This window comes from Schistocerca americana, chromosome X (genome assembly GCF_021461395.2).
Source record: "Schistocerca americana isolate TAMUIC-IGC-003095 chromosome X, iqSchAmer2.1, whole genome shotgun sequence".
NCBI classification, from domain to species: domain Eukaryota; kingdom Metazoa; phylum Arthropoda; class Insecta; order Orthoptera; family Acrididae; genus Schistocerca; species Schistocerca americana.
The window spans coordinates 756073398-756099721 of NC_060130.1; the positions used below are offsets into that span (position 1 = coordinate 756073398).

General features: G+C 43.0%; 1 protein-coding gene across 1 annotated transcript in view; it reads right to left on the reverse strand.

The window, feature by feature from the left end:
- The window catches only part of LOC124555550 (acyl-CoA synthetase short-chain family member 3, mitochondrial), a 324870-nt gene that overhangs the window by 173483 nt on the left and 125063 nt on the right, over positions 1–26324 (reverse strand). The window contains exon 2 of the mRNA XM_047129506.1: positions 22787–22952. Within this exon, the coding sequence (XP_046985462.1) occupies positions 22787–22952 (166 nt within the window). The remainder of the gene's footprint in view (positions 1–22786; positions 22953–26324) is intronic.

The following is a 26324-nucleotide window of genomic DNA, read 5'->3' on the forward strand; positions in this document are numbered from 1 at the left end:
CTGGCTTCGCACGAGAAGTACTAAGTACGCACATCGACAAAAGATTTGCATCTCCCCTTTATTTCGAAATTTATGGCGCATAAAAAGAATTGGCTCTGAGGCATTCGTATATATTCACTGCAATGTGACAGATCGCCAAATCAAAAAAGCAAATATTTGTGTAACGACAAAATCGTCTGTTTCCCATGGGATGTTTTTCACAGCATTCGTGAGAATGTCAAAATGGTTCAAATGGCTCTAAGCACTATGGGACTTAATATCTGAGGTCATCAGCCTCCTAGACTTAGAACTACTTAAGCCTAACTAACCTAAGGACATCACACACATCCATGCCCGAGGCAAGATTTGAACCTGCGACCCTAGCAGCAGCGCGGTTCCGGACTGAAGTGCCTAGAACCGCTCGGCCACAGTGGCCGGCGAGCAATGTCAGTATGTGGTGGAACGTCCCCTTGCTCGGGTGCAGGCTGGAACCCGTCGTGGTTTACTATCGATGAGATATCAAGCCAGCCCCGCTCCAAATCGTCCCACTATACAATGGTGATTCTGTGCAAGTCAAGCAAACTACGTGGCCGTTTTTGACGTCCAAAAACAGCTCGTTTCAATCGATCCCACACATGTTCGATTGGGTTCACGTCCGGGAAACAGGCAAGCTACTGAATTCTGGTGATCCTAGCATTCTGAAGGAACGTGTCCTCGGGAACAGGCCGATGAGCACGCGAGTTATCATCCATAAAGATGAAACTGTCTCCAAAATTTTGGCGATAGGCCCCCATTAATTGTTGCAGAATATCGTCCTATACCGTACGGTAATGACACTGCCCTCAACAATAACGAGAGTGTACGGTGACTTCATATAATGCCACCCACGAACGTCACTCCACCACCCTGTTGCACATGTGGGACACAGTGCTGGAGGCGTTCGATGGTACCGGGTTGTCTCCAAACGGGTTCTTTGCGATTATTGGAGTAGAAACAGATTCGAGTTTCGTCAAAGAACAACACCCAGTGCCAATTCTGGGGCGTCCATACTACATGATTTCTAACCCCTCTGTAATGGAGTCCATTGTTCGTTCTGTGACGTACGTCATGATGCTCGCTATGGTCGTCCGAAATGGAGATTTGCATAATGAAATCGTGTCCTAACAGTTTGATGCGATGCATGACGTCCTGTAGCCTCATGGAACGCCGAATTCAATTCTGCAGCACTCAACCAACGATTTCTCTGATTCAAAGGTCGTAGCTATCGATCATCCTGCGCTGCTGTCGACCGTGGACGGCCTGTCTGGTGTAACTCCTCAGCACTCGATAAATAGTTTGGACAAGAAGAGAGTAGAAGCCTTCGAAATGTGATGCTACAGAAGAATTCTGAAGAAAATATGGGTAGGTCACATAACTAATGAGGAGGTATTGAATAGAATTGGGGAGAAGAGTAGTTTGTGGCACAATTGACAAGAAGAAGGGACCAGTTGGTAGGACATGTTCTGAGGCATCAAGGGATCACCAGTTTAGTATTGGAGGGCAGCAGCGTGGAGGGTAAAAATCGTAGAGGGAGACCAAGAGATGAATACACTAAGCAGATTCAGAAGGATGTAGGATGCAGCAAGTATTGGGAGATGAAGCAGCTTGCACAGGATAGAGTAGCATGGAGAGCTGCATCAAACCAGTCTCAGGACTGAAGACCACAACAACAACAACAAGTTCTAGGTGACTGATGACCTCAGATGTTAAGTCCCATAGTGCTTAGTGCCATTTGACCGTTTTTTGAAATTCTGCAGTGCATTCGAGTGTGGCGCTCTACCCGTAGGTAGCACTCTTGGTAACTTCGTGTTTGTAAACAAACAACATTAGGGGTGACCTTCCGATCGGCACAGAAGCAGTCATATTAGCAACATGCCTGCACACATGTCAAGGTTACGCAAACCGTATGGAAATCGCTGTAGTAGTTCCTGAGATTAGCCTTAACATACAGGCACAAAAATATGGCGGTGGAGTTTAATTTACATGTATGGATATAAACATATTTTCCTTTTTTCAGAAAAAGATTTCTTGGTTTTGCAAGACTGCATTTTATATCATCTCTACTTCGACCATCATCTGTTATCTCGATGTCCAAATAACAAAACAAGTTTCCTACTTTCTGTGTCTCATTTCCCAACATACACTGGTGTCAAAAATTAAAGCAACAAACCGCTATATTCCCATCCTGTGCCCAAATCACGATACAATCATACTAACTGTTAACATATGTCCGTACGATCGTGTTCTGCTGGAAGATGGCATTCTGGTCAACGGACAACCACGCTAGCTGTGACATCAGGGCACCTATTGAACGGTGTAGTGTTTGATGAATAGGCCCACATCCACAATCGCTGTGTACACAGTCACAGATGGTGCAATTTGGCACAAAGAAGACTCCTACCAGACTCTCTGCGGTGAAGGGCCATAGGAAGAATGGAAGCAGGATAGCCGGAAAATGATGTGGTCCGATGACTTAACGTGAATCATTCTGTTGTTTCTCGGATGTGGTGACGGTTTATAGAGACCGAAACTGTATCCCGAAGACCTCGGAACTGTCGACCACATCCGACATCAGAAAGCGAGGACCGTTATTTGGCTGAAAGTGCATGACGGTAGCGCCTTAGTACTGCACGGCATCTGGCATCTAACCTCGCAGCATCTACTGGACTGTTTTATCGAGGAAGAGGGTGTACAGAAGGTTTCGGCAGAGTGGCGTTTACTGTCGGAGATCTGCTATATATGTACCTCTGAAGTGTCTTCACAAAAGGGAACGTCCAGAGTGGAGTCCTCAACATGCCCCAGGACGGTCGAACAGTGGAACAATGTTCCTTTCACAGCTATGTCCCGATTTGGTCTGGAGAGTAATTCTCAACGGATTCGCACCTGGAGGGAATGTGGAACACAATTTCGGGGCCAAAAAATTGTGGAAAGAGACCGATATGGAGAAGGATCCCTAATGGTGTGGGCAGGGATTACGTTGACCACTCGAACGCCTCTTCATGAAATTGTACGGGTGTATCAGCAAGGTTTAACTGCTATCAGGTATCGTGACGAGATCTTGGGACCTCATGTGCGGTTGTTGCGAGGTGCTGTGTGCCCAGACTTCGTACTGGTGGACGATAATGTTCGAACTCATACAACTCAGGTAGCTGATGTTTTTTTCGGAAACGGAAGATATTGCACGTATGGTGTGGCCCGCTCGCTCTCCCGATATCAGTCCCATAGAGCGTGTCTGGGATGCGCTAGGGAGATGGGTTGCATCACGTGAGCATCTACACTTTTGTTTCCTTTACTGCTTGCTCAGTATACAGATTGAATAGCGTCGGGGATAGGCTACAACCCTGTCTCACTCCCTTCCCAACCACTGCTTCCCTTTCATGTCCCTCGACTCTTATAACTGCCATCTGGTTTCTGTACAAATTGTAAACAGCCTTTCGCTCCCTGTATTTTACCCCTACCACCTTCAGAATTTGAAATAGAGTATTCCAGTCAACATTGTCAAAAGCTTCCTCTAAGTCTACAAATGCTAGAAACGTAGGTTTGCCTTTCCTTAATCTTTCTTCTAAGATAATTCGTAAGGTCAGTTTTGCCTCACGTGTTCCAACATTTCTACGGAATCCAAACTGATCTTCCCCGAGGTCGGCTTCTACCAGTTTTTCCATTCGTCTGTAAGGAATTCGAGTTAGTATTTTGCAGCTGTGACTTATTAAACTGACAGTTCGGTAATTTTCATATGTGTCAACACCTGTTTTCTTTGGGATTGGAATTATTATATTCTTCTTGAAGTCTGAGGGAATTTCGCCTGTCTCATACATCTTGCTCACCAGACGGTAAAGTTTTGTCAAGACTGGCTCTCCCAAGGCTGTCAGTAGTTTAATGGAATGTTGTCTACTCCCGGGGCCTTGTTTCGACTTAGGTGTTTCAGTGCTCTGTCAAACTCTTCACGCAGTATCATATCTCCCATTTCATCTTCATCTACATCCTCTTCCATTTCCATAATACTGGCCTCAATAACATCGCCCCTGTATAGACCCTCTATATACTCCTTCCACCTTTCTGCTTTCCCTTCTTTGCTTAGAACTGGATTTCCATCTGAGCTCTTGATATTCATGCAAGTGGTTCTCTTTTCTCCAAAGGTCTCTTTAATTTTCCTGTAGGCGGTATCTATCTTATCCCTAGTGAGATAAGCCTCTACATCCTTACATTTGTCCTCTAGCCATCCCTGCTTAGCCATTTTAGAAAAACTGAGCAAGTCAATAACGCGTTGGTCCACTTCTGGCCCTTATACAAGCAGTTATTCGACTTGGCATAGACTGATAGAGTTGTTGGATGTCCTCCTGAGAGATATCGTGCCACATTCTGTCCAATTGGTGCGTTAGACCTTCAGAATCCCAAGCTGTTTCGAGGGCCCTACCATAACACTCCAATCGTTCTCATCTAGGGAGACATCCGGCGACGTTGGTGGTCAAGGTTGGGTTTAGAGAGCACGAACACAAGAAGTAGAAACTCTTGACGTGTGCGGGAAGGCATTATCTAGGTGAAATATTAAGTCCGGATGGTTTGCCATGAAGAGTAACGTAACGGGTCGTAGAATATCGTCGACGTACCACCGTTCTGTAAGCGTGCCGCGGATGTCAACCAAAAGGCTCCTGCTACGAAAAGAAATGACACCGTAGACCATCACTCCTGGTTGTTGGGGCGTATTGCGGGCAACATTCAGGTTCGTATCCCAACGCTGTTCGGGGCGTCTTCGAACAGGTCGTTGGCCGGGAATCCCATTGACTGGAGTGGAATGTTCTTCAAGAATAAGTGCTTCTTCGAACTGGGCCTCGACGACTCCGACGCCATACGGCGCAACAGCAGTAGCGACAGTCTGCAGTGCCATTTCTTTCCATAGCACAACCCCTTTGGTTGTCATCCGCAGTACCTTCACAACACAGAGGTACGTCAGTGATATTCTACGTTCCGTTTTGTTGCCCCTCATGGAAAGCCATCCTGGACTTAATGTTTCAGCAAGATAATAACCGTCCGCACACGGCAGTAGTTTCTGCTACTTGTCTTCGTGCTTGTCAAACAATACCTTGGCCAGCAAGGTCGCCGGATATCTCCCCAACTCAGAACATTTGGAACGTTATGGGCAGGGCCCTCCAACCGGCTCTGGATTTTGTCAAACTAACGCGCCAATTGTACAGAATTTGGCACGACATCTCGCAGGAGGACATCCAACAACTCTTTCAATCAATGTCAAGCCGAATAACTGCTTGCATAAGGGCCAGAGGTGGAGAAACGCGTTATTGTCTTGCTCAATTCGTGAAGCTGTTTCTCTTGACTAAATCATCCAATGTTCCTGAAATTGTAATCATTTGTTTGTCGGTAGATGTACATCAGATCTACTGATGTCTGTTCCTTTCGGATGGTTCCTTCGCGGTGCGTCTTTTTTTTGTCTTAGAGAGTATTTCTTCCACCTTTGAGCCCTCTCTTCTTTACTATCTTTTCTGGCTTGTCATCGGATCTCTTAACGTTCATACAGTTGCTTCTTCTTTCTCTGGAGGTTTTTCAAAAATTTTCCTGTGTGTGTATCTAATACTGATATTAGAAAACTGTTTAAGTTTCAATCTAATTCAACCGAATCGCTGGTAGTCGGAACTTTCTAAACCCCCCATAAATTGAAAGAACTTAAACTAAGATTTCGCATGAAAGAGATGTTAATCATGTTTCTTAGGTCATGCTACTCATGCTTATTCGAACCATGTCTTCTGTTCACTAGTATTTACTAGTTGGGAGGTGTAAGGACCAGTTGAATAGTGTTCCTGCATGAGATCCAGAAGGCAGTATACAGCGGCATCCGTGTTCATTGACTTTCGGAATCCGTTTGGAAGAGCTCCCCACTGTCACCTAGTGGACAAATTACAAATCTAAGGAATTTCGAAGGAGCTTTGTGATTTGTCTGAAGATTTCCTAGCTCGTAGTACTCAGCGCGTCGTTTTTCAGGAGAAACTATCATTAGAGGTGAAAGTAACTTCGGGCGTTTCCTAATGGTGTATCACATCGCAGTTATTGTTCACGATGCAGGTGGTCAACCACGTTACTTGTACACACCGAATATTTCACAAAAAGCTCTAGATATCGTAACAAAAGTCCAGAAAAAATTATTCTGGGGAATAAAAATCAAATGGCTCTGAGCACTATGGGACTCAACAGCTGAGGTCATAAGTCCCCTAGAACAAAACAAATGCTCAAATGTGTGTGAAATCTTATGGGACTTAACTGCTAAGGTCATCAGTCCCTAAGTTTACACACTACTTAACCTAAATTATCCTAAGGACAAACACACACATCCATGCCCGAGGGAGGACTCGAACCTCCGCCGGGACCAGCCGCACAGTCCATGACTGCAGCGCCTTAGATCGCTCGGCTAATCCCGCGCGGCCATCCCCTAGAACTTAGAACTACTTAAACCTAACTAACCTAAGGACATCACACACATCCATGCCCGAGGCAGGATTCGAACCTGCGACCGTAGCAGTCGCGCAGTTCCGGACTGAAGCGCCTACAACCGCCCGGCCACCGTGGCCGGTTCTGGGGAATAGAAATCTTTTGTTTCTAAATTGCTAGTGATATAACGAACATGGGGTGTTCCGATTATTCTTAACGCAAACTCCCTTACATTTTTTCAAACTGACCCTAGCTTTTTCAGGCCTAAGGTTTTCCACACAACGCTCTGTGTTCTGCTATTTCTCGTCTCTGTAGACAACCTGTACTGCAAAATCTGGACATCTCCTTTTATTTCTAGGTTTGGTTTTGTTGTCTTTTGTTATCTGTTGTTTTATTTTTCTAAGATTATGCGTGTTTTGGATTTTTAATCATGTTTAAGGTTTTTCTGTATCGATTTTCGCAGCGATAGGAGAGCTTTGCTAAGAGGTTGCTTCAATTACCGCGATTCTCGTAATCTATGCTGAAGTATGATTTCTTGACGAAGAGGTTGTTTGAACTAAGCTGATAACTTCTGTTACATTTGTGGTGAACAGACTCTTCAAACTAACAGGATGAACAACACTGACTTTGCCAAGTGAGCGTACTTTACATATTTCGGAATTTTCATTGGTTACGAAGTCAAATCTTGCGATCCCCATAGTTTTATAAAAGATGTGTGGAGTGTCTAGGTCAGGAACAAAACATAAAATGGAAAATTTTAAATTTTGGAACGACTATGGTACGGAGAGAACCAAGAAACAATCTCAATGAGTGTTACTTTTGTCTTGCGAATAAAAAAAGTTTCAATAGATACAAGAAAGTAAGTATGAGCATTCAGATCTGGAGTCAGCAAGGTGATCTATGCCACGTAGCATAGACGTTACTGTACCAGTGTTTAAATTTCGGTTTCAGACGTCGAAGAATTCCGTGATCTTATACGGGACCTCAGTCTGTGTAAGAAAGTATCTGAACTCTTGGCAGCTAGGCTAAAAGTAAAGAACAGTCTTAAGCTGAAATTACTATTAACCGGGCTAGAGGCAAGGGAATACTTCAAGATCTGAGTCAGTATGATGAACTTCTGTACTGAAAGATCGTCATTGAACTACGCATCGAAATGCGTTTACTGGAATATCAACCGAAAGGTTTTTATAGACTGGTCCTCCAGAAGCTTAAAATGTGTGTTATTACACAACTAGAACTGATACACATTTTTTACCAATGTTCATGCAGCAAAACTAGATGGTGTATACGAAAATGCCAACATGTTCCTTCAGAAACTTTGTTATCATCAGCACAAGTTGTTAATACGTCTTGATTTCATCATGGTGAACTTCTTGCATGAGTAGCAAAGTGGGTATACGAAGTAACCACTTTTCATATGCACCTGGAGATATCAGAGCACAACAGGATAATTGTAGAACGATATTATGGGAAAACACGGGGAATGGTGGATGAAACATCATAAATGAATCTTTGCTTCACAGTGTAAAAATTATTCTCCCTTCAATGTATGTAAAAGAAGGCATAATAAAGCAGTTTGTGACGATATTGAATAGAAATTGAAATTGTTTCAAATATATTTGCAGATCATTTCCTGGACGTAGTAAACAGACACTTGATGCAGGAATCTACAAAGGTCTTGAAGTTTACTAGTTCACCAAAAATTCAATTTCACTACAATAATGGCAGACGCTGAATCATGTGCCAGGAACAATTTCGCTTCTGTTGTGAGGAACTTCTTGGGCAACCATAAACACCTAACTATGAAGAACTGGTCCACAATATTTCACAAACTTTAAGAATTTGGGAGCTAGGATGAGCACAAAATTTCGTCCACAGCCACTTACAAAAGTTTCTTGAAACGTTTGGAGATTCAGATGAGGAACAAGCAGAGAGGTTCCATCAGGACGTCAAAGAGAAGGTATCAGGGTAGATGGGACTGACACATGATGGCAAGCTACTACCAAAACTGCAATGCAATTTCCTGATAACCGATAGAAGAGGAAAACACACAAAGGTTTAAAATGCAATAATTGTGAATTTAATGTTATATGTAGACTCCAGTAACATTGCATCATTCATATATTCAGTTTGTAATTACTTGCACATTATTTTTGATTAGTGAGAAGATGATATTTTTCGGTTTTGCCTATGTTTATCTGTAAAATGTGTAGTACCTCAAAAACTAATAACATTATTGTTCCACAGTGTTATAATACACAAAAGATAAGTAATTTGTTTTATTGGTCGCACCTGTATGCATCTTTTTTATGTATCGAGACACTGAAGAAACATTGGCTTTGGAATTTGACGATAATACTTTTTTAAGCCATTCGAAACCTCTTGGAAGGAAAAGTACAGCGCTAAAACATTTGCTAAGGTTTGTATCGAATTTTTGCAAAAATAATTACGTTAAGTGATCAAATATGATTATTAAGACAGGCAGCAAGCTCTTTCAGTCTTCTACAACAATTTCTGACAATCGGCTCAGCCCTGTTCAGCGATGGTAACGTGGTCAGTCGTCGAGAGACGACAGAGTCGTAGCAGGTACATTGTTTGTTGATAAATCGAGTGAGCACGAAGCATACCATGAAGACGTACCAGAAACTCATTGAGGAGGGCTTAGAAAAGACCCCACCATCACCCGTGTAGGGACACATTAGTTATTTAGACGAATTGGTCATTTCCTGAAACGTTGAGGCATCATATGGCCATTTATTGTGACTCATGATAGGACGCACAAGGATCAGTGAGGATCTGTAAGTTCACGGCTGACTGTCAGATTGGAGGGGAAAAAAAAATCTGCTGAAAACATATTTTCCACCAATTTCATGGTCCGTCTCCGTAACAGAGTGGTCGGCGCGACAGACCCTCATGCGAGGGATCTGGGTTTAGCTCCCAGTCCCGACTGGGAATTTTCCGTGATGGGAAGACTGGACCGAGATACACTGAGCCTCGTGATGCCAATTGAGATGCTACTTGATTAAGAGGTAGTATATAGAAGGTAGGAACGTCGACAACGGCCGGGAGTGCGGTGGGGTGGGGGCTTGGGGGCTGCCGTGGTTGGGGGAGGGGTAATTAATTGATCAATTTAATTAATTTGCATATCAATTAAATATCAAAATTGCACAAGGAGACCCATCTCCCTACGACTCAAGACCCTGTTAAAGTGATAGAACATCCATCAATATTCTATATCGAGACAGATGGTATCCAAATTGCATTTGAAGGACTACAAAGTTAAGAGGCGGAACCTGTTTCTGTGGTCGCTTGCAAAACATAATTGGTGGTTCGAACACGAAAGATGTGGTTGAGCGACTTGATATTGTGAGTAATCAGTACATGTATGTTTTGGGAGTAGCAGCATCAAGGTTTAATAGAATCAATATCCATTGGAATTCGTTTTTTGAAAGACATGGCCTTCTTCTCACAGCAGTATCACGCACAAACATGAGGGCTGCTGAAGATCGATTACGGATGTAATTCTGTTCAAATGGTTCAAATGGCTCTGAGCACTATGCGACTTAACTTCTGAGGTCATCAGTCACCTAGAACTTAGAACTAATTAAACCTAACTAACCTAAACACATCACACACATCCATGCCCGAGGCAGGATTCGAACCTGCGACCGTAGCGGTCGCTCGGCTCCAGACTGTAGCTCCTAGAACCGCACGGCCACTCCGGCCGGCTGTAATTCTGTTCTGAGCGCTAGGCCACTATAGGCTGATAAGTTGACCAGGTGGTCGTGACGTCAGTTCCGGTTATGTGACTCATATTTTAGAACATACCTGCTTATATATCTACATCTATTTAAATACCCCGCAACCCACGGTATGGTGCATAGCGGAGTGTACCTTGTACCACTACTAGGCATTTCCTTTTCTGTTACGAGCGAGATAAAGCAGTAGTTAGCACACTGGATTCGGAATGTACGACGGTTCAATCCCGCTACCGGCCATCCTGATTTAGATTTTCTGTGATTTCCCTAACTCGCTGAAGGCATATGCCAGGATGGTTCCTCCGAAAGGGCACGGCTGCTTTCCTTCTCCATCCTTCCCCAATCCGAGCTTGTGGTCTTCCTGTAATGACCTCGTTATCCACGGGACGTTAAATACTAATCGCCTCCTCGTCTGTTCCACTCGTAAACAGAGCGAGGGAAAACCGACTATCAATATGCCTTTGTATGAACCCTAGTTTCTCTTATTTTCTTGGTCCTTATGTGAAACGTACGTTGGTGGTAGTAGAAGCCTTCTGTAGTTAGCTACAAGTGCTGGTTCTCTTAATGTCCTTAATAGTGTTTCACAGAAACAACGTCGTCTTTCCACCTGGTATTTCCACTTCATTCCCGAAGCACGTCCGCAATACTCGCATGTTGATCAAACCTGGTAGCAAATGTAGTGGACATTACTGATAAAATCGTGTTATGTGATTAATAGTTTTCGATGTATGCTTTCATCCCCATGTCAAAGTCCTTTGTGACATTAGACTACTTTTCTGGAAATTAGAATTTAGAAAAATAGCTGTCATTCTTAAGTATTGTTCAAGTGCTTGGGTAAAAATAAATTACTCTGGTTATGCAGAAATACAACAGACATCATGAGAAAGTGAGTGCACTCAAAATAATTGGTAAATAGTACCACACAATTGGAATTTTAAGCTTACCACTACTTAGAAAGATACCACGTCTACGTCAGTTTTTTGTTTATTCACTTTCAATTGGGAACCGTCTATAAACTAGCCGAGAATAGTCTGTATAGAAAAAGTTTCACAGTGGACCGTCCACTCCACGAATGTAAGAAATGAGAGTTGGAAAAGTGTTAGAGAAGGAACTTCACACCTGCTGGATTTTTCTTATCGAGACCGCCATGGGCGATCAGATTAGTCTCTCTCTCTCTCTCTCTCTCTCTCTCTCTCTCTCTTCCTCTCCATCTACATCCTCGTCGGCCGAAGTGGCCGAGCGGTTCTAGGCGCTATAGTCTGGATCCGCGCGACCGCTACGGTCGCAGATTCGAATCCTGCCTCGGGCATGGATGTGTGTGATGTCCTTAGATTAGTTAGGTTTAATTAGTTCTAAGTTCTAGGGGACCGATGACCTTAGAAGTTAAGTCCCATAGTGCTCAAAGCTATTCTACATCCTCTCTCTCTGCCTCCAGCAAACTGTGGTTCCACGACTGGAAACTGTTACGATACATAAAAAAGACATAGAGGCGGTCCTCCTACAGTACAGGCGATGAAACTTTACACTGGTCTGTGCAGGTGACTTTGATCACTGAATGGATCAATGACTGTATATTTAATAGGATCACCACATATGCTCGATGCCAGCACGCTGACAGTATTTGTCTTCGATATATGTACCAGCAGATACGGACATTGTAATATATTATCCAGTTCTGTACAGGATAACGTTAGTGGAGTTTTTTTATAGTTCGTAGTTTTTTATTCTCTGTTGGATGGTACAAAATGATGATGATAGAGAGAATGTTTGGGTGACAAACGTGAATGCACTCTGAGGGACGCAGGTAGCCTTCAGACTGTTGTGCCTGTATGTAGTGTGGAGATGCATCACAACGCAGTAGCAAAATCCCCGTCCTTCTTTCAGTTCTCTTACTGTCTTTCTCTACTACTACCTTGTGTTGCAGGAGGAAGCTTCGTTCTGTTGCTGGCCCTACACATTGTGCACAGTTGCTGGAGCTACGACAACATATTCCCATTTCCATCGAGTGGTCAAAAAAAACGGTCCTGTCGTATTAACTCAGCTCACCCTGTTTCTCCAATGGTTGCAGAACGTCTTAGATGTAGCGTACTCTGACTCCTGCTCAGTTTCGACTTAAATTGGAACGATCACATGCACAAAGCTGCAGGGATGGCGCGGCAGAGACTGAGGAACAGTTAAAAGATGTATAGGGACTGTCTAAAACCACGTTGGAGTTTTACTGTAGCAGATAAGTTCAGAAAAGGTGACTCGTTTCGGTATATGAAAGTGCCATGAACATGATTCACTAGTGGCTGTAATCATTAATAGATATCTCCATAGGATCCAACCCATGTATGTGGTTGAATGGAGAGACTTGATTTCAAATTGCAGGCAGCATTTCTACTAGAAATCGTAACAAATTGTTCAAATGGCTCTGATCACTATGAGACTTAACATCTGAGGTCATCAGTCCCCTAGACTTAGAACTACTTAAACCTAACTAACCTAAGGACATCACATACATCCATGCCCGAGACAGGATTCGAACCTGCGACCGTAGCAGCAGCGCGGTTCCGGACTGAAGTGCCTAGAACCGCTTGGCCACTGCGGCCGGCAAAGCGTAACACTATAGATCTGAAAAACCAGTGTATACACTCCTGGAAATTGAAATAAGAACACCGTGAATTCATTGTCCCAGGAAGGGGAAACTTTATTGACACATTCCTGGGGTCAGATACATCACATGATCACACTGACAGAGCCACAGGCACATAGACACAGGCAACAGAGCATGCACAATGTCGGCACTAGTACAGTGTATATCCACCTTTCGCAGCAATGCAGGCTGCTATTCTCCCATGGAGACGATCGTAGAGATGCTGGATGTAGTCCTGTGGAACGGCTTGCCATGCCATTTCCACCTGGCGCCTCAGTTGGACCAGCGTTCGTGCTGGACGTGCAGACCGCGTGAGACGACGCTTCATCCAGTCCCAAACATGCTCAATGGGGGACAGATCCGGAGATCTTGCTGGCCAGGGTAGTTGACTTACACCTTCTAGAGCACGTTGGGTGGCACGGGATACATGCGGACGTGCATTGTCCTGTTGGAACAGCAAGTTCCCTTGCCGGTCTAGGAATGGTAGAACGATGGGTTCGATGACGGTTTGGATGTACCGTGCACTATTCAGTGTCCCCTCGACGATCACCAGTAGTGTACGGCCAGTGTAGGAGATCGCTCCCCACACCATGATGCCGGGTGTTGGCCCTGTGTGCCTCGGTCGTATGCAGTCCTGATTGTGGCGCTCACCTGCACGTCGCCAAACACGCATACGACCATCATTGGCACCAAGGCAGAAGCGACTCTCATCGCTGAAGACGACACGTCTCCATTCGTCCCTCCATTCACGCCTGTCGCGACACCACTGGAGGCGGGCTGCACGATGTTGGGGCGTGAGCGGAAGACGGCTTAACGGTGTGCGGGACCGTAGCCCAGCTTCATGGAGACGGTTGCGAATGGTCCTCGCCGATACCCCAGGAGCAACAGTGTCCCTAATTTGCTGGGAAGTGGCGGTGCGGTCCCCTACGGCACTGCGTAGGATCCTACGGTCTTGACGTGCATCCGTACGTCGCTGCGGTCCGGTCCCAGGTCGACGGGCACGTGCACCTTCCGCCGACCACTGGCGACAACATCGATGTACTGTGGAGACCTCACGCCCCACGTGTTGAGCAATTCGGCGGTACGTCCACCTGGCCTCCCGCATGCCCACTATACGCCCTCGCTCAAAGTCCGTCAACTGCACATACGGTTCACGTCCACGCTGTCGCGGCATGCTACCAGTGTTAAAGACTGCGATGGAGCTCCGTATGCCACGGCAAACTGGCTGACACTGACGGCGGCGGTGCACAAATGCTGCGCAGCTAGCGCCATTCGACGGCCAACACCGCGGTTCCTGGTGTGTCCGCTGTGCCGTGCGTGTGATCATTGCTTGTACAGCCCTCTCGCAGTGTCCGGAGCAAGTATGGTGGGTCTGACACACCGGTGTCAATGTGTTCTTTTTTCCATTTCCAGGAGTGTATTTCTTACAACCTAAATCTAGCATTGCAATTTTTTTAAGTGATTCGTTGCGTGGCACACCATCTACTGTATGTGATCATTCGGACTCAACCATCGCCTATAATAAAATGTGTTACAAATGCTGGAGAAATATCTAGTGGTGACATGAGGGAGCTGCAAGTACCGGCTTCATACCACATTCCTTTGCCGAACCATTCTCTAAGTTCGGTGATTTTATTACGAGCCTACACTGCCGGCGACGTGCACTTGCACTTTCAGTCTGTTAATATACATCCCGTGACAACCGTCTACGTTCAATGTCGCTGTGTTTGTGTGAAAAACCACTTCATTCGGAAGCAATACCATATCACTACTTTATAAAGCTTGTATAGTTTTTAACACAGATATTGTTAGTGATACGTGTGTGTGCCTATAGAACCAAGACCGCTTGTGACAGTGACATAGTCGTTGCGATCGTGTTTTTAACTCCTGGTGGCTTGTAAGACGATTGTGCCTGTCGTTCTAAGACGCACCGGCACCACTCGAAAGAAAAACAAATGAGATATGTCCATCCATCCTAGATTTTCGCTCAATATCGTTTGGTGTCACCAGCATTCAGTTATTGGCGAAGTATTGTACTTAATAGTGAATGTACGATAGATTCACTGTGATCAGTGAGCTTATAAAGTACGTCTGTGTTCCGACATGTGCAAAGTTAATGGCTTTGACCTGTCATAAGGAGGGTATGGATTTGACATGGAAATTGCGGTAGCAGTAAGGGGAATGAAAGATTTTTTTATGTAGAAAATTATGTCCAGTCGTAAGAATGCTACAGATTTTGATATTACCAGAGCCTCCGTCGACAGGAGGGGGTATTTCCGATACTTTGCTCATCTGCGAATGTCGTCAAATTGAGGCTCCAATCATAATATTTAATTGTAAGTACAGTGACAAAATGTATGTGGCTGGTTTCTTAGGACGATTCTGCCTGGCGTGCGGAAGCGCGCGTGGCGGCTGTAGCCTGTGGCCAGAACGATTGACATTTCCAGAACGGTGGGAGCCGTTCTGACTGGGGTACAGGAATGCAGCTGACCTAACCGTATCGCCCTCTAGGCAGCTAAATAGCGAGATAATACTCAGTATGTTTTGGGCAGACTTCGTGATCGCGTGTGTTCTCTGTGTCAATTTGAGAAGACTCAGTGCGAACGTGTGTTTGCGCTGGACTCATGTAAATTGTCCGGTTGACTGCTTCTACATATATCCCGTCTTTATTTGGTCGAGAGAACATCGATTTTGGTGTGTGTTGTGTGCATCTAGAGGGTAAGACACGTGTGGAAAAGACGTTTTCTGGTTTTCTAGATATGAGAAACCCTTTAGTTGACTTTGCAAAGTACAACGATGATTTGAACTCTGTTATATCATTTACATTGGCATTCATTAAAAATATGGGTGGAACTACCAGTTTCCTCTGTTTTTTCGAGTTTTTACGTAAACATATTAGCAGACAAGATAAGCTTGTAGTTAGTCAGTGGTTTGCAGCATGTTTCACCTCGCTACACCTAGCTAAGGTTTTGGATTTCTAGAGATATAATTTCCGCACTTTACCTTCGGAGTTATACTGTCCAAGCAATCGTTGGCAAACTGCTATGTGGCTGATATCGAGAAGTATTGCGTAAAGGATATGATATTCTGGCAAACCATGTGAAAATACATATGTTCTTGTTATCCCAGAGTACGGGGACGGTTGTAGAAAGCACGGCAGCAAGCAAGTAGGTTGGGGCCAGAAACAGTAACGCCTTTGTGCTGAGGGGAACCAGCCCAGCTTTTGTACACCAGTTTAGAGAGTGACTGCGGTCTGCTGAGGGCACTCTGATTGCGCATTGGGGCAATGTGTGTGGGGCCAGTTGACTCATGACTGTTGGTCGCGGTGGATGACCTTCCGACCTCACAGGAAATATCTAGCGCAGTGAGCACTATACAGGGTGGTCCATTGATAGTGACTGGGCCAAATATCCCACGAAATAAGCATCAAACGAAAAAACTACAAAGAACGAAACTCGTCTAGGTTGAAGGGGGAAACCAGATGGTCCTATAGTTGGCCCGCTAGATGGCGCTACCATAGGTCAAACGGATATCACCTGCGTTTTTTAAAATAAGAACCCCCTTTCTTATTACATATTCGTGTAATACGTAAAGAAATATGAATGTTTTAGTTGGACCACTATTTTCGCTTTGTGATACACGGCGCTGTAATAGTCACAAACGTATAAGTACGTGGTATCACGTAACATTCCGCCAGTGCGGACAGTATTTGCTTCGTGTGGACCGTTTACCAATTGCGGAAAAGGTCGATATCGTGTTGATGTATGGCTATTGTGATCAAAATGCCCAACGGGCGTGTGCTATGTATACTGTTCGATATCCTGGACGACATCATCCAAGTGTCCGGAACGTTCGCCGGATAGTTACGTTATTTAAGGAAACAGGCAGTGTTCAGCTATATGTGAAACGTCAACCACGACCCGCAGTCAATCGGACAATTTACATGAGAGGGAATAATCGTCCAGCGCAAACACACGTTCGCACTGAGTCTTCTCAAATTGCCACAGAGAACAGATGCCCAAGTAGGTGTTTTAGCTGCTGTCGCGGCTAATCCGCACATCAGTAGCAGACAAATTGCGCGAGAATCGGGAATCTCAAAAAACGTCGGTGTTGAGAATGCTACATCAACATTGATTGCACCCGTACCATATTTCTATGCACCAGGAATTGCATGGCGACTACTTTGAACGTCGTGTACAGTTCTGCCACTGGGCACAAGAGAAATTACGGGACGATGACAGATTTTTTGCACACGTTCTATTTAGCGCCGAAGCGTCATTCACCAACAGCGGTAACGTAAACCGGCATAATATGTACTACTGGGCAACGGAAAATCCACGATGGCTCCGACAAGTGGGACATCAGCGACCTTAGCGGGTTAATGTATGGTGCGGCATTATGGGAGGAAGGATAGTTGTCCCCCATTTTATCGATGGCAATCTAAATGATGCAATGTATACCGATTTCCTACGTAATGTTCTACCGATGTTACTACAAGATGTTTCACTGCATGACAGAACGGCGATGTACTTCAACATGATGGATGTGCGGCACATAGCTCGCGTGCGGGTATTGAACAGCATATTTCATGACAGGATGACAGGTGGATTGGTCGTCGAAGCACCACACCATGGCCCGCACGTTCACCAAATCTGACGTCCCTGTATTTCTTTCTGTGGGGAAATTTGAAAGATATTTGCTATCGTGATTCACCTACAACGCCTGACAACATGCATCAGTGCATTGTCAATGAATGTGCGAACATTTCGGTAGGCGAACTACTCGCTGTTGAGAGGCATATCGTTGCACGTATTGCCAAATGCATTGAGGTTGACGGACATCATTTTGAGCATTTATTGCATTAATGTGGTATTTACAGTTAATCACGCTGTAACAGCATGCGTTCTCCTAAATGATAAGCTCACAAAGGTACATGTATCACATTAGAACAACCGAAATAAAATGTTCAAACGTAACTACGTTTTGTATTTTAGTTTAAAAAACCTACCTGTTACCAACTGTTCGTCTAAAATTGTGATCCAAATGTTTGTGACTACTACAGCGCCATCTATCACAAAGCGAAAAGAGTGGTCCCACTAAAACATTCATATTTCTTTACGTACTACTCGAATACGTAATAAAAAATGGGGGTTCCTATTTAAAAAAAACGCTGTTGATATCCGTTTGACCTATGGCAGCGCCATCTAGCAGGCCAACCATAGCGCCATCTGGTTTCGCCCTTCAAGCTAGACAAGTTTCGTTCTTTGTAGTTTTTTCGTTTGACGCTTATTTCGTGACATATTTGGCCCAGTCACGATCAATGGACCACCCTGTATATAGTGCATGCACTTGTGTTTCTTTTGTTATCTGCCTGTCTTTGCAGTATATGTAAGAGAGTCTGGTGTTCGACAGGTATTTCCAGGATGCAGAAGTGATGATTTTGTATTGTGCAGGATACAAATAGTGTTTACTACATTGATATGGTATGTGGTGATATAGCTCAGGTGGAGATCGGTTTCATGCTGAGAAATTAAAGCTTTCCTCGACAATAGCAGAGCAGTATAGTTGACGAAGTGTCTTCGGCGATAGTTTCTCTATTTCATGATCTGTAGACCACTATTGTAGGGTTTACTGTCAGTGCATTATGACTGCTGTATGTTTATCTTCGATCTGTACAAAATAGTTTTGCTGCTGAAAGTCTCGTAATTTGCCGTCTGCAGGAAAAATGGCGGACAGTGATCCCACACCGGAAACAGAAGCAATTTGGCAGGTAAATTCAGTAAGAGCCAATCAGAATGCTCCATTCACAAGACATTCTTCGTGCAGGGCATAGGGACCTCTACAGAGAGGGTAAAGGTAGCTACGGAAAGTTGTGTGATGTCTGAGAGTAACATGATGTCTTTTTTGTTGGTTGTTCAGAGACACAGCCAAGCAGACCATCCACATCTGGCTGGATGCTGTCCCTCATCCACCACTGTGCCTTTAGGCCAGCAGCTGTAGGACATCGAAAATTCCAGCCGTTTCTTCTCATCTGTAGGACAGTGCTTTCAGTTCTGTTTGTGTAATTGTTCTGATTGTCCCATCTGTGCTTAGACACCAGTGTGTGCTTAGACATCAGTGTGTGCTTCGAGAAGTGGGAAAAAGCGTCCGAGCAGCAAATATAAAACTAAGCTCACTCACCGTTTCTGAAATGTAATGAACACCACGGCAGCTGTAGGACTCAGAAATTTTTCTGTCTCTCTGGCAGTGCCTTGAAACAATCAGCTGAAACTTGAAATGTGGTAAACATCCTGTTAAAAGTTACAGAGATATCCACTTCGACTTCCAAACATTGTCGTTCTTGGTGTGTAAAATCAGATATTGCAGCTGATATGGGTTTTGGGATCTGTTTCCCACAAAAGCGTGTGAAGTGTCTCTGGGAGGATTCGCAATTGTGTCACGATCTTTTTAAAGTCCATGTTCGAGTGTGGCAGTGGTGGTATTCATGAGAATAAAAAATGTAGTTGTTTTAATAATCTCTTGTCACATGCTAAGCTTTATCTCTCTCTCTGTGCAGTGGTGCATTTAGTTCCTGTGACATCTTCAAGTCATGTATGTGACAATATTCCGCAACAACAGATGTAATAACTCTCAAAGCAGTTCGTGTTCAATGACCAACAGTATCTGCACACTGGGTATGGAAAGGAGGAGGAAGGCTGCAGGTATTTCCAACGTGTCAGTAAGTAGGCAGCTGCAACTGCACTTACTACGTGGCCCTGCCATAAACTGGCGTGGTGACTCTTGGGGCAGGGAGCATGGCATGCAGCCCATCTTCCAGTGGTTGCAGAGACTCTGTGGTGAACGTCTTGCCTCTTGTGCTTTGGGAGATCGACTGGCCTTTCATCGAATGATCTACAGTTACACCACATACATTCATCAGTATGAGTGGCAAAGTGTAACTTAACCCCATCCTGCTGCATTCATTATTCCATGAAGCGTATTTGTCTTCACCAAATATCATTGCTATCGACACAGTCCTCAGATGTATGGTTACAGCTAATATACTCCTCCTTCTTCAGCACAGACATCTCCTCCACTGAACACAGTAAACAATTATATCTGTTCTCCCAGTCCAGCAGCTAGACACAGACTGAGTCCTTTTCCCGCCATTTTCCCCAGGCCCCCATCTTGTATCACATCATGGGAGGGGGAGGGAAGGGCCGACAGTGCCCTCTGTTGGCGATATTGTGAACTAAGTCAGTTGGACTCCAGACGTCATGGTGAACACATTTGATTGAGCTGCTGCCTATGACAACTCAAACTGTTTAAATAAACAATGCATGCAATATAATGACTAACATCCATCCTATCCAGCAGCCCAATGCTGACCAATTCCTTTTCCCACCAATTTCTAGATGGCGAGGGGCGAGGGTGGGAAGGAGGAGGGAGAAGGAGAGGGGGTTAGGTTAGTGGAGGTAGCCCAGCTGGTAGCCCTATTTTCCCATCAAACTTTGAACTTCCAACCATGATGTCACTGCGACATTGCCACATCTTTGGCCGCCATCTTGGATCCGCCATCTTGAATAAATCTGGCAACAATGTGGTGTGGTGTGACGCTGCTCTTGTCCCACTACTCCTTTAGTGTGAGATTCTTGGTGAGAAGCACTGTGTTGGAGATCACATATAGTTAAAACGGCTGTCACTCACTTCCCCTCAGGTCACTCGGTCAATGCAGTAGACGATAGTCCTTTGTATTCTATCAGCACCTACCTCGATCGTCTTTTGTTTTCCCCATGCTGATGTGAAAAGTACATGCATTATATATTGTTCAGATAACAGACACAGGTAGTTAATTTCTGATTTTGTTCTATTTGTCATGGTGTTTCTTCAGTTCACAACAAATACATTTTTTGCACGTTTTTTAATAAAGTGTCACTAAGTTCGACTGAAGTATGTCATTTTTGTCGTGCACCAACCAGCGCATTTCAGGGGATAGCTATAAGCTCTCAAAATCTGTTTCTGTAGTTTGTCATACACATTGTTATATGAGTGGAAATTCATAACTTATAAAATATGGTGAAGAGTGATTCTCGCAGCGTATTTCTCTTAGTTTTTTCCCCTTAAATAATATATCTCGATAACACACCAAGTTTGCTTCTGAAAGAGGTGATGTTTTCACATGGAGGAGGAGCAAGAATGTTGTCTGGTCGAGCTAAAGGATAAATGATTCTAAATACTGTTTCAACTGAAGCAAAATCCGAGAAATGAACTCCTTCAGACCTACAATTCATGCCCTGTTATAAATATGTGCAGTTTTTCACCATGCTCACATACGATAATTTATAAATAAGAAGCGAAATATGCCTGATATTTAAATCCGTATGTTGCAGTAAGAGAAGTACGATTTTTTTACTGTAAACAAATATGCAGTTGTTATTTTCTTTGTAACTCTGTCTGCTACACTATCTGACGTGCGGTGGGATAAAAGATTTCTTTGGTATTACAAGCTTCTAAAGCAACAGGCAGATGTTTTAAAACTCTGAAGGTCTGTAAAAAAGGAACATTTGCTGCATACTGGACCTTTTAAAACATAGGACGTCGGATGAGGAATTGAAAGGATATGTATGACTAACTAAAGTCAGAATAATGTACTTTAGAACTATACTCTCTGGTTTATCAAACTTGCAATACCTTGAGTGCATGAAACGTCACAGTCTTACATAATAGTCTGACATTTTAGTGCCATAACGAATTACACAAGTCCTTTCAAAGCCTGCAATAAAACACTGAAATAATGTGACCATTATTAAATGACCATTACAATGTTTAACAGGAAATTCTGAAAATTAGATGGAAGTATTCTGAAGTATGTGACGGACATTACTCGTCTCTCTCATCTATGTATTGCATTAAACACTCCGCATTTAAACGATAGAGATTTTATCTAGCATTAATTTTTAGTGAAATGTCGGAGCGGAGCGAAAACATGACTCCCTGTAAATTACACATTGGATTCTAGTCTGAATTTTTGGAGCCAAACGAAGAGTGGTAAATAGGCAAATAGTATATCAAACCGACCAGCTTGAGGTACAGTTTGGCAATAATATATTTAATAGCTTGAAAGTAATTAGGATAATTAAGAAGCACCTGAGTAGTGATTTGAAGGAAATTACAGTATTTCACGAACAGCTGCTGCGTGGTATGTAAATGAAGTGTCAAACAGATCATATCTTCAAGGCCTATCTACTATATTTTGTGTATGAGAACTTGCACCTGTATGATAGTTCATTTTTGAAATGACTACCTTCGAATCAAGTACTAAATTTCGGACATTCCGAGAACAGCAGACACTAGGAAGACAAATGACATCTCAAGAAGTTTATCTTTTCAAGGCCTAACTGTTTTGCGGATAAAAAGTTACATTTATGTGATACCTAACTTTCAAAATGGTTTCCTTCGAATCAAGCACTAAATTTCGGACATTGCCAGAACAGAAGGCGATAGGAAGGTAAATTAGATGTCAATAAGATCATGCTTTCTAAACAAAACGTGAAAATAGAAAAAATTTAAAAGTCAGTCAAATGTTTTGTCAACTTATTTGTCTAAAAGTAAGAAATAAAAAGAGATTAGAGTATGATCCTCGAAATCATATAACGCAAATGAGGTGCGTCAAATATTCCTTTAACCTGTTTTATTTCTTACTTCACAAAAGATTTGCCTGATTTTTCAATTTTTTATTGAGATGTTTTTGTAACATTATAATCGATAAATGACGCATTAAAATTTCCTGAGGCCCTGCTGTTGTTTCACCGTTCCTATACGTCAGCTATAGGTTAAGATGGAAAGAATTTATTCACTGGCGTTATGCTGTTTTCGAAGTTGGAGAAGTTACATAGCTGGGGGAAGCATATTAGTTTCGAAGTACAACTTTCATTTGATATATGTCTTCGAGTGAGCGTACCATTTGGTGAAGGGCTTTTCAGAGTTGTCGAGGACTTTGACCCAGGGCTTGGACCAGGTTACGCAGCGGCCCACCTCCGACCAGAACTCCTCCGGTTCTTCGAGCGATCTCCGGAACGCCTCCGTGTATTTCTTGCTGACGTGGATGTGCTGCTTTGGCGTCGCATCTGTAAAAGAAGTTGTTTCACTCACTTCCTTTGCAAAACCAGAAAGAGACAGGAATTTTATTGATGCCTATGAATGCCTGTATAATTACATTCCTCTTCTTTTTCACAGAATAGTTTCAGTTTGTAATGTGTAAATGTTGTAGTTCGTATGTGCGATTTGTCTTAGTCAAAAGGACCGAAACACTTGAAAGACACGCTAAACTGTAAAAGAATTTCAACTCTAGCACTACATATTTCAGTAAACGCTAATATTTCTGTGATTTTTTGCTACTTTGTTGATAGGAACAGCAACTAGATTAAAATCCAAAAAATTACGTTTCGATACACAATATTCATGCAGATGCAATACCACTTAAAAAATGACAGCAAACACCTCCTGAAGTATACTCAGCGTAGCTAAACAGTGGTACGGCAATTTTTCCTCTTTTTATTCTACAAACGAGGTAGGATTTCTTTTTCTTTTCAAGCACAGAATTAGAGAATACTGCAGTTTATCATGTTATGAGGTGGAAGGCACTATGAATGAAACAGACTACGGGAAAAGTTATACGAATAGTGCGTCACATTTTAACTTCTATTTGTGTAACAAATTTGCGTAAATAATAATGGGAAGAAATACGTTTGTACTAGTTTCGCCGAATCGTATTTTGAAAATTATAAATATGTGTCGATCCGTAAATTCTTTCTTCTATAAATACAAATTACTTTCAAATTCGAGTTAGCTTTATTTACTTATAATAACTACGGGGCAGGGTTCAAGACACCATGCGCCATTAACATTTAGGTTATCCGTGATTTTCATAAATCACTTGAGGTAAATGCCAGTATGAGTCTTTGAAAAGGAAAATGCCAACTTCTGTCCTTATTCTTACAAAATTCCAGCTCTTGCTCCGTCTCTAATGACATCGTCGTCAACGGGACATTAAATCCTAACGTTCTTTTCTCTCTTAAGATGTTCTACTAGCGTTGAAGAGTCTACATGTCATAGTTCTTGAGTAGGTCACACACAGTCATCCATTAATCCGCCCAGGTGTGCGACTTGATTAAGAACCTGCCGGCAGGTAGAACGTTATCCTCGATAATCATTCGTCCACACATACAATAATTTTTGTGTATGCCACCTGGAAGTGCAATATGGACCTTAATGGCTTTGTTATATATTAATTACATGGCAGATGGCGTTAAGTATTATTTGAGGTTGAGAATTTGACAGACGATTAACCTGGCACCAAAAAAGACAATTAACTTTTAATTTAGAGAAGTGAAAATTGCACAAGTCACCAGATATATAAAAAAAAGTATTAGCCCATGGCTACACGATTAATAAGTAACAGCAAGTAGTACTCACGACACAAAACGCGTGAAAGTAACATTGGTGGAGATAGAAGTGAAGCAAAAATAATTGTATAACAAATGGCAGTCTTAGTTCCACTGGCATGGTTTTGGCAAACTGTCGTTCGTCAGTGAATGATATTGCTTACAAGTGAACCTCCCCATCGCACCTCCGTCTGATTTAGTTATAAGTAGGCACAGTGGATAGGCCTTGAAACACTGAACACAAATCAATCGAGAAAACAGGTAGAAGTTGTGTGGAACTATGAAAAAATAAGGAAAATATACAAACTGAGGAGTCCGTCAGCAAGATAGGCAACAGCTTGGTTATCATGAGTTCGGGAGCGCCGTGGTCCCGTAGTTAGCGTGAGCAGCTGCAGAACAAGAGGTCCTTGGTTCAAGTCTTCCCTCGAGTGAAAAGTTTAATTTTTTATTTTCAGACAATTATCAAAGTTCAGGCACTCACACATAATCAACTTCGCTCTCCAAAATTCCAGGACATGTTCAGATTTGCTTGGACATATGCAGGATTTGACGCTCTACACACGGAAAATTTGAAAAAGATTATGACAGAGCACAGGGAAAACTGTGCGACTGTGAAACTGTTGCATTCATTTGTTGCAGTTTATGTGACAAACTCTTATGTTTTCATCACTTTTTTGGGAGTGATTATCACATCCACAAGAAAACCTAAATCGGGCAAGGTAGAAGAATCTTTTTACCCATTCGCCAAGTGTACAAGTTAGGTGGGTCGACAACATATTCCTGTTATGTGACGCACATACCGTCAACAGTGTCGTATAGAATATATCAGACTTTTTTTCCTGTGGAGAAATCGTTTGACCTATGACCTTGCAATCAAATGTTTTCGGCTCCCATTGGAGAGGCACGTCCTTTAGTCTACTAATCGCACGGTTTTGCGGTGCGGTCGCAAAACACAGACACTAAACTTATTGCAGTGAACAGAGACGTCAATAAACGAACGGACAGATCATAACTTTGCAAAAATAAAGAAAGTATGCTTTTCACTCGAGGGAAGACTTGAACCAAGAACCTCTCGTTCCGCAGCTGCTCACGCTAACCACGGGACCACGGCGCTCCTGAGCTCACATTCTCCTTGATGTTGCCTATCTTGGGTATGGACTACTCAGTTTGTATATTTTGCTTATTTCTTTCATAGTTCCGCACAACTTCTTCCTGTTTTCTCGATTGATCTGAGTTAAGTTTTTCAAGGCCTATCCACTGTGCCAACTCATAACTAAATCTTAGGGGGGTGCGATGGGGAGGTTCCCTTGTTAGAAAACGTTTGTACGGCCTATACTGTAACTCTGCTCGAGTGTGTACAAACCGATTTATGCTAACTTAACAGAGGACACTGAATATTTACAAAGAAGAGCAACGTGATTGGTCTCAGTTTTGTTTGTTAGACGAGTTTTTGCAACAGAAATCTTGAAAAATCTGTATTCAGAGGTACTTGCAAAAAGACGTCTTGAAAATTCTGAAAGTCAGTTTTAGAGACAAGTATTCGTCAGCTCCCTACTCATTGCTCCATTTGGCACATGAAGATAAACTCGAGATAAAAGCTTGAACAGAAGTATATGAGCAAGTAATTAGTCTTCTCACACTCCAGCCTTGAAAAGAACGGAAGGTATCTTTAATATATGCCAAATACACAACAGATCTGAGTTACAAGAATTGTTAAACAAAAACACTTGTCACTATACGATAGCAACGGACCACTAAGCTAAAAACGGGAACAAATCTGAACCCTCATTGTTCAGAAAAACAGATTGCACATTCAAAACATAGTCTTTTACGGTAAACCATGGCAGAAAATGTACATCGAAAGGGCCAAACGCATTAGAAATGAGATTTACTTTTACTATCAAACAACACATAAGTCGTGCAAAATTTGTTGGTCTTAAACTGGTTCAGGATTTCCAATGAGCACGGGCTAAGAACATGAAAGGGAAAAAAAGAAAAGAAACGAAAAGAAAAAAATCTGGATACTAAGTTGGAAGTAACCAAACTCATTAAACA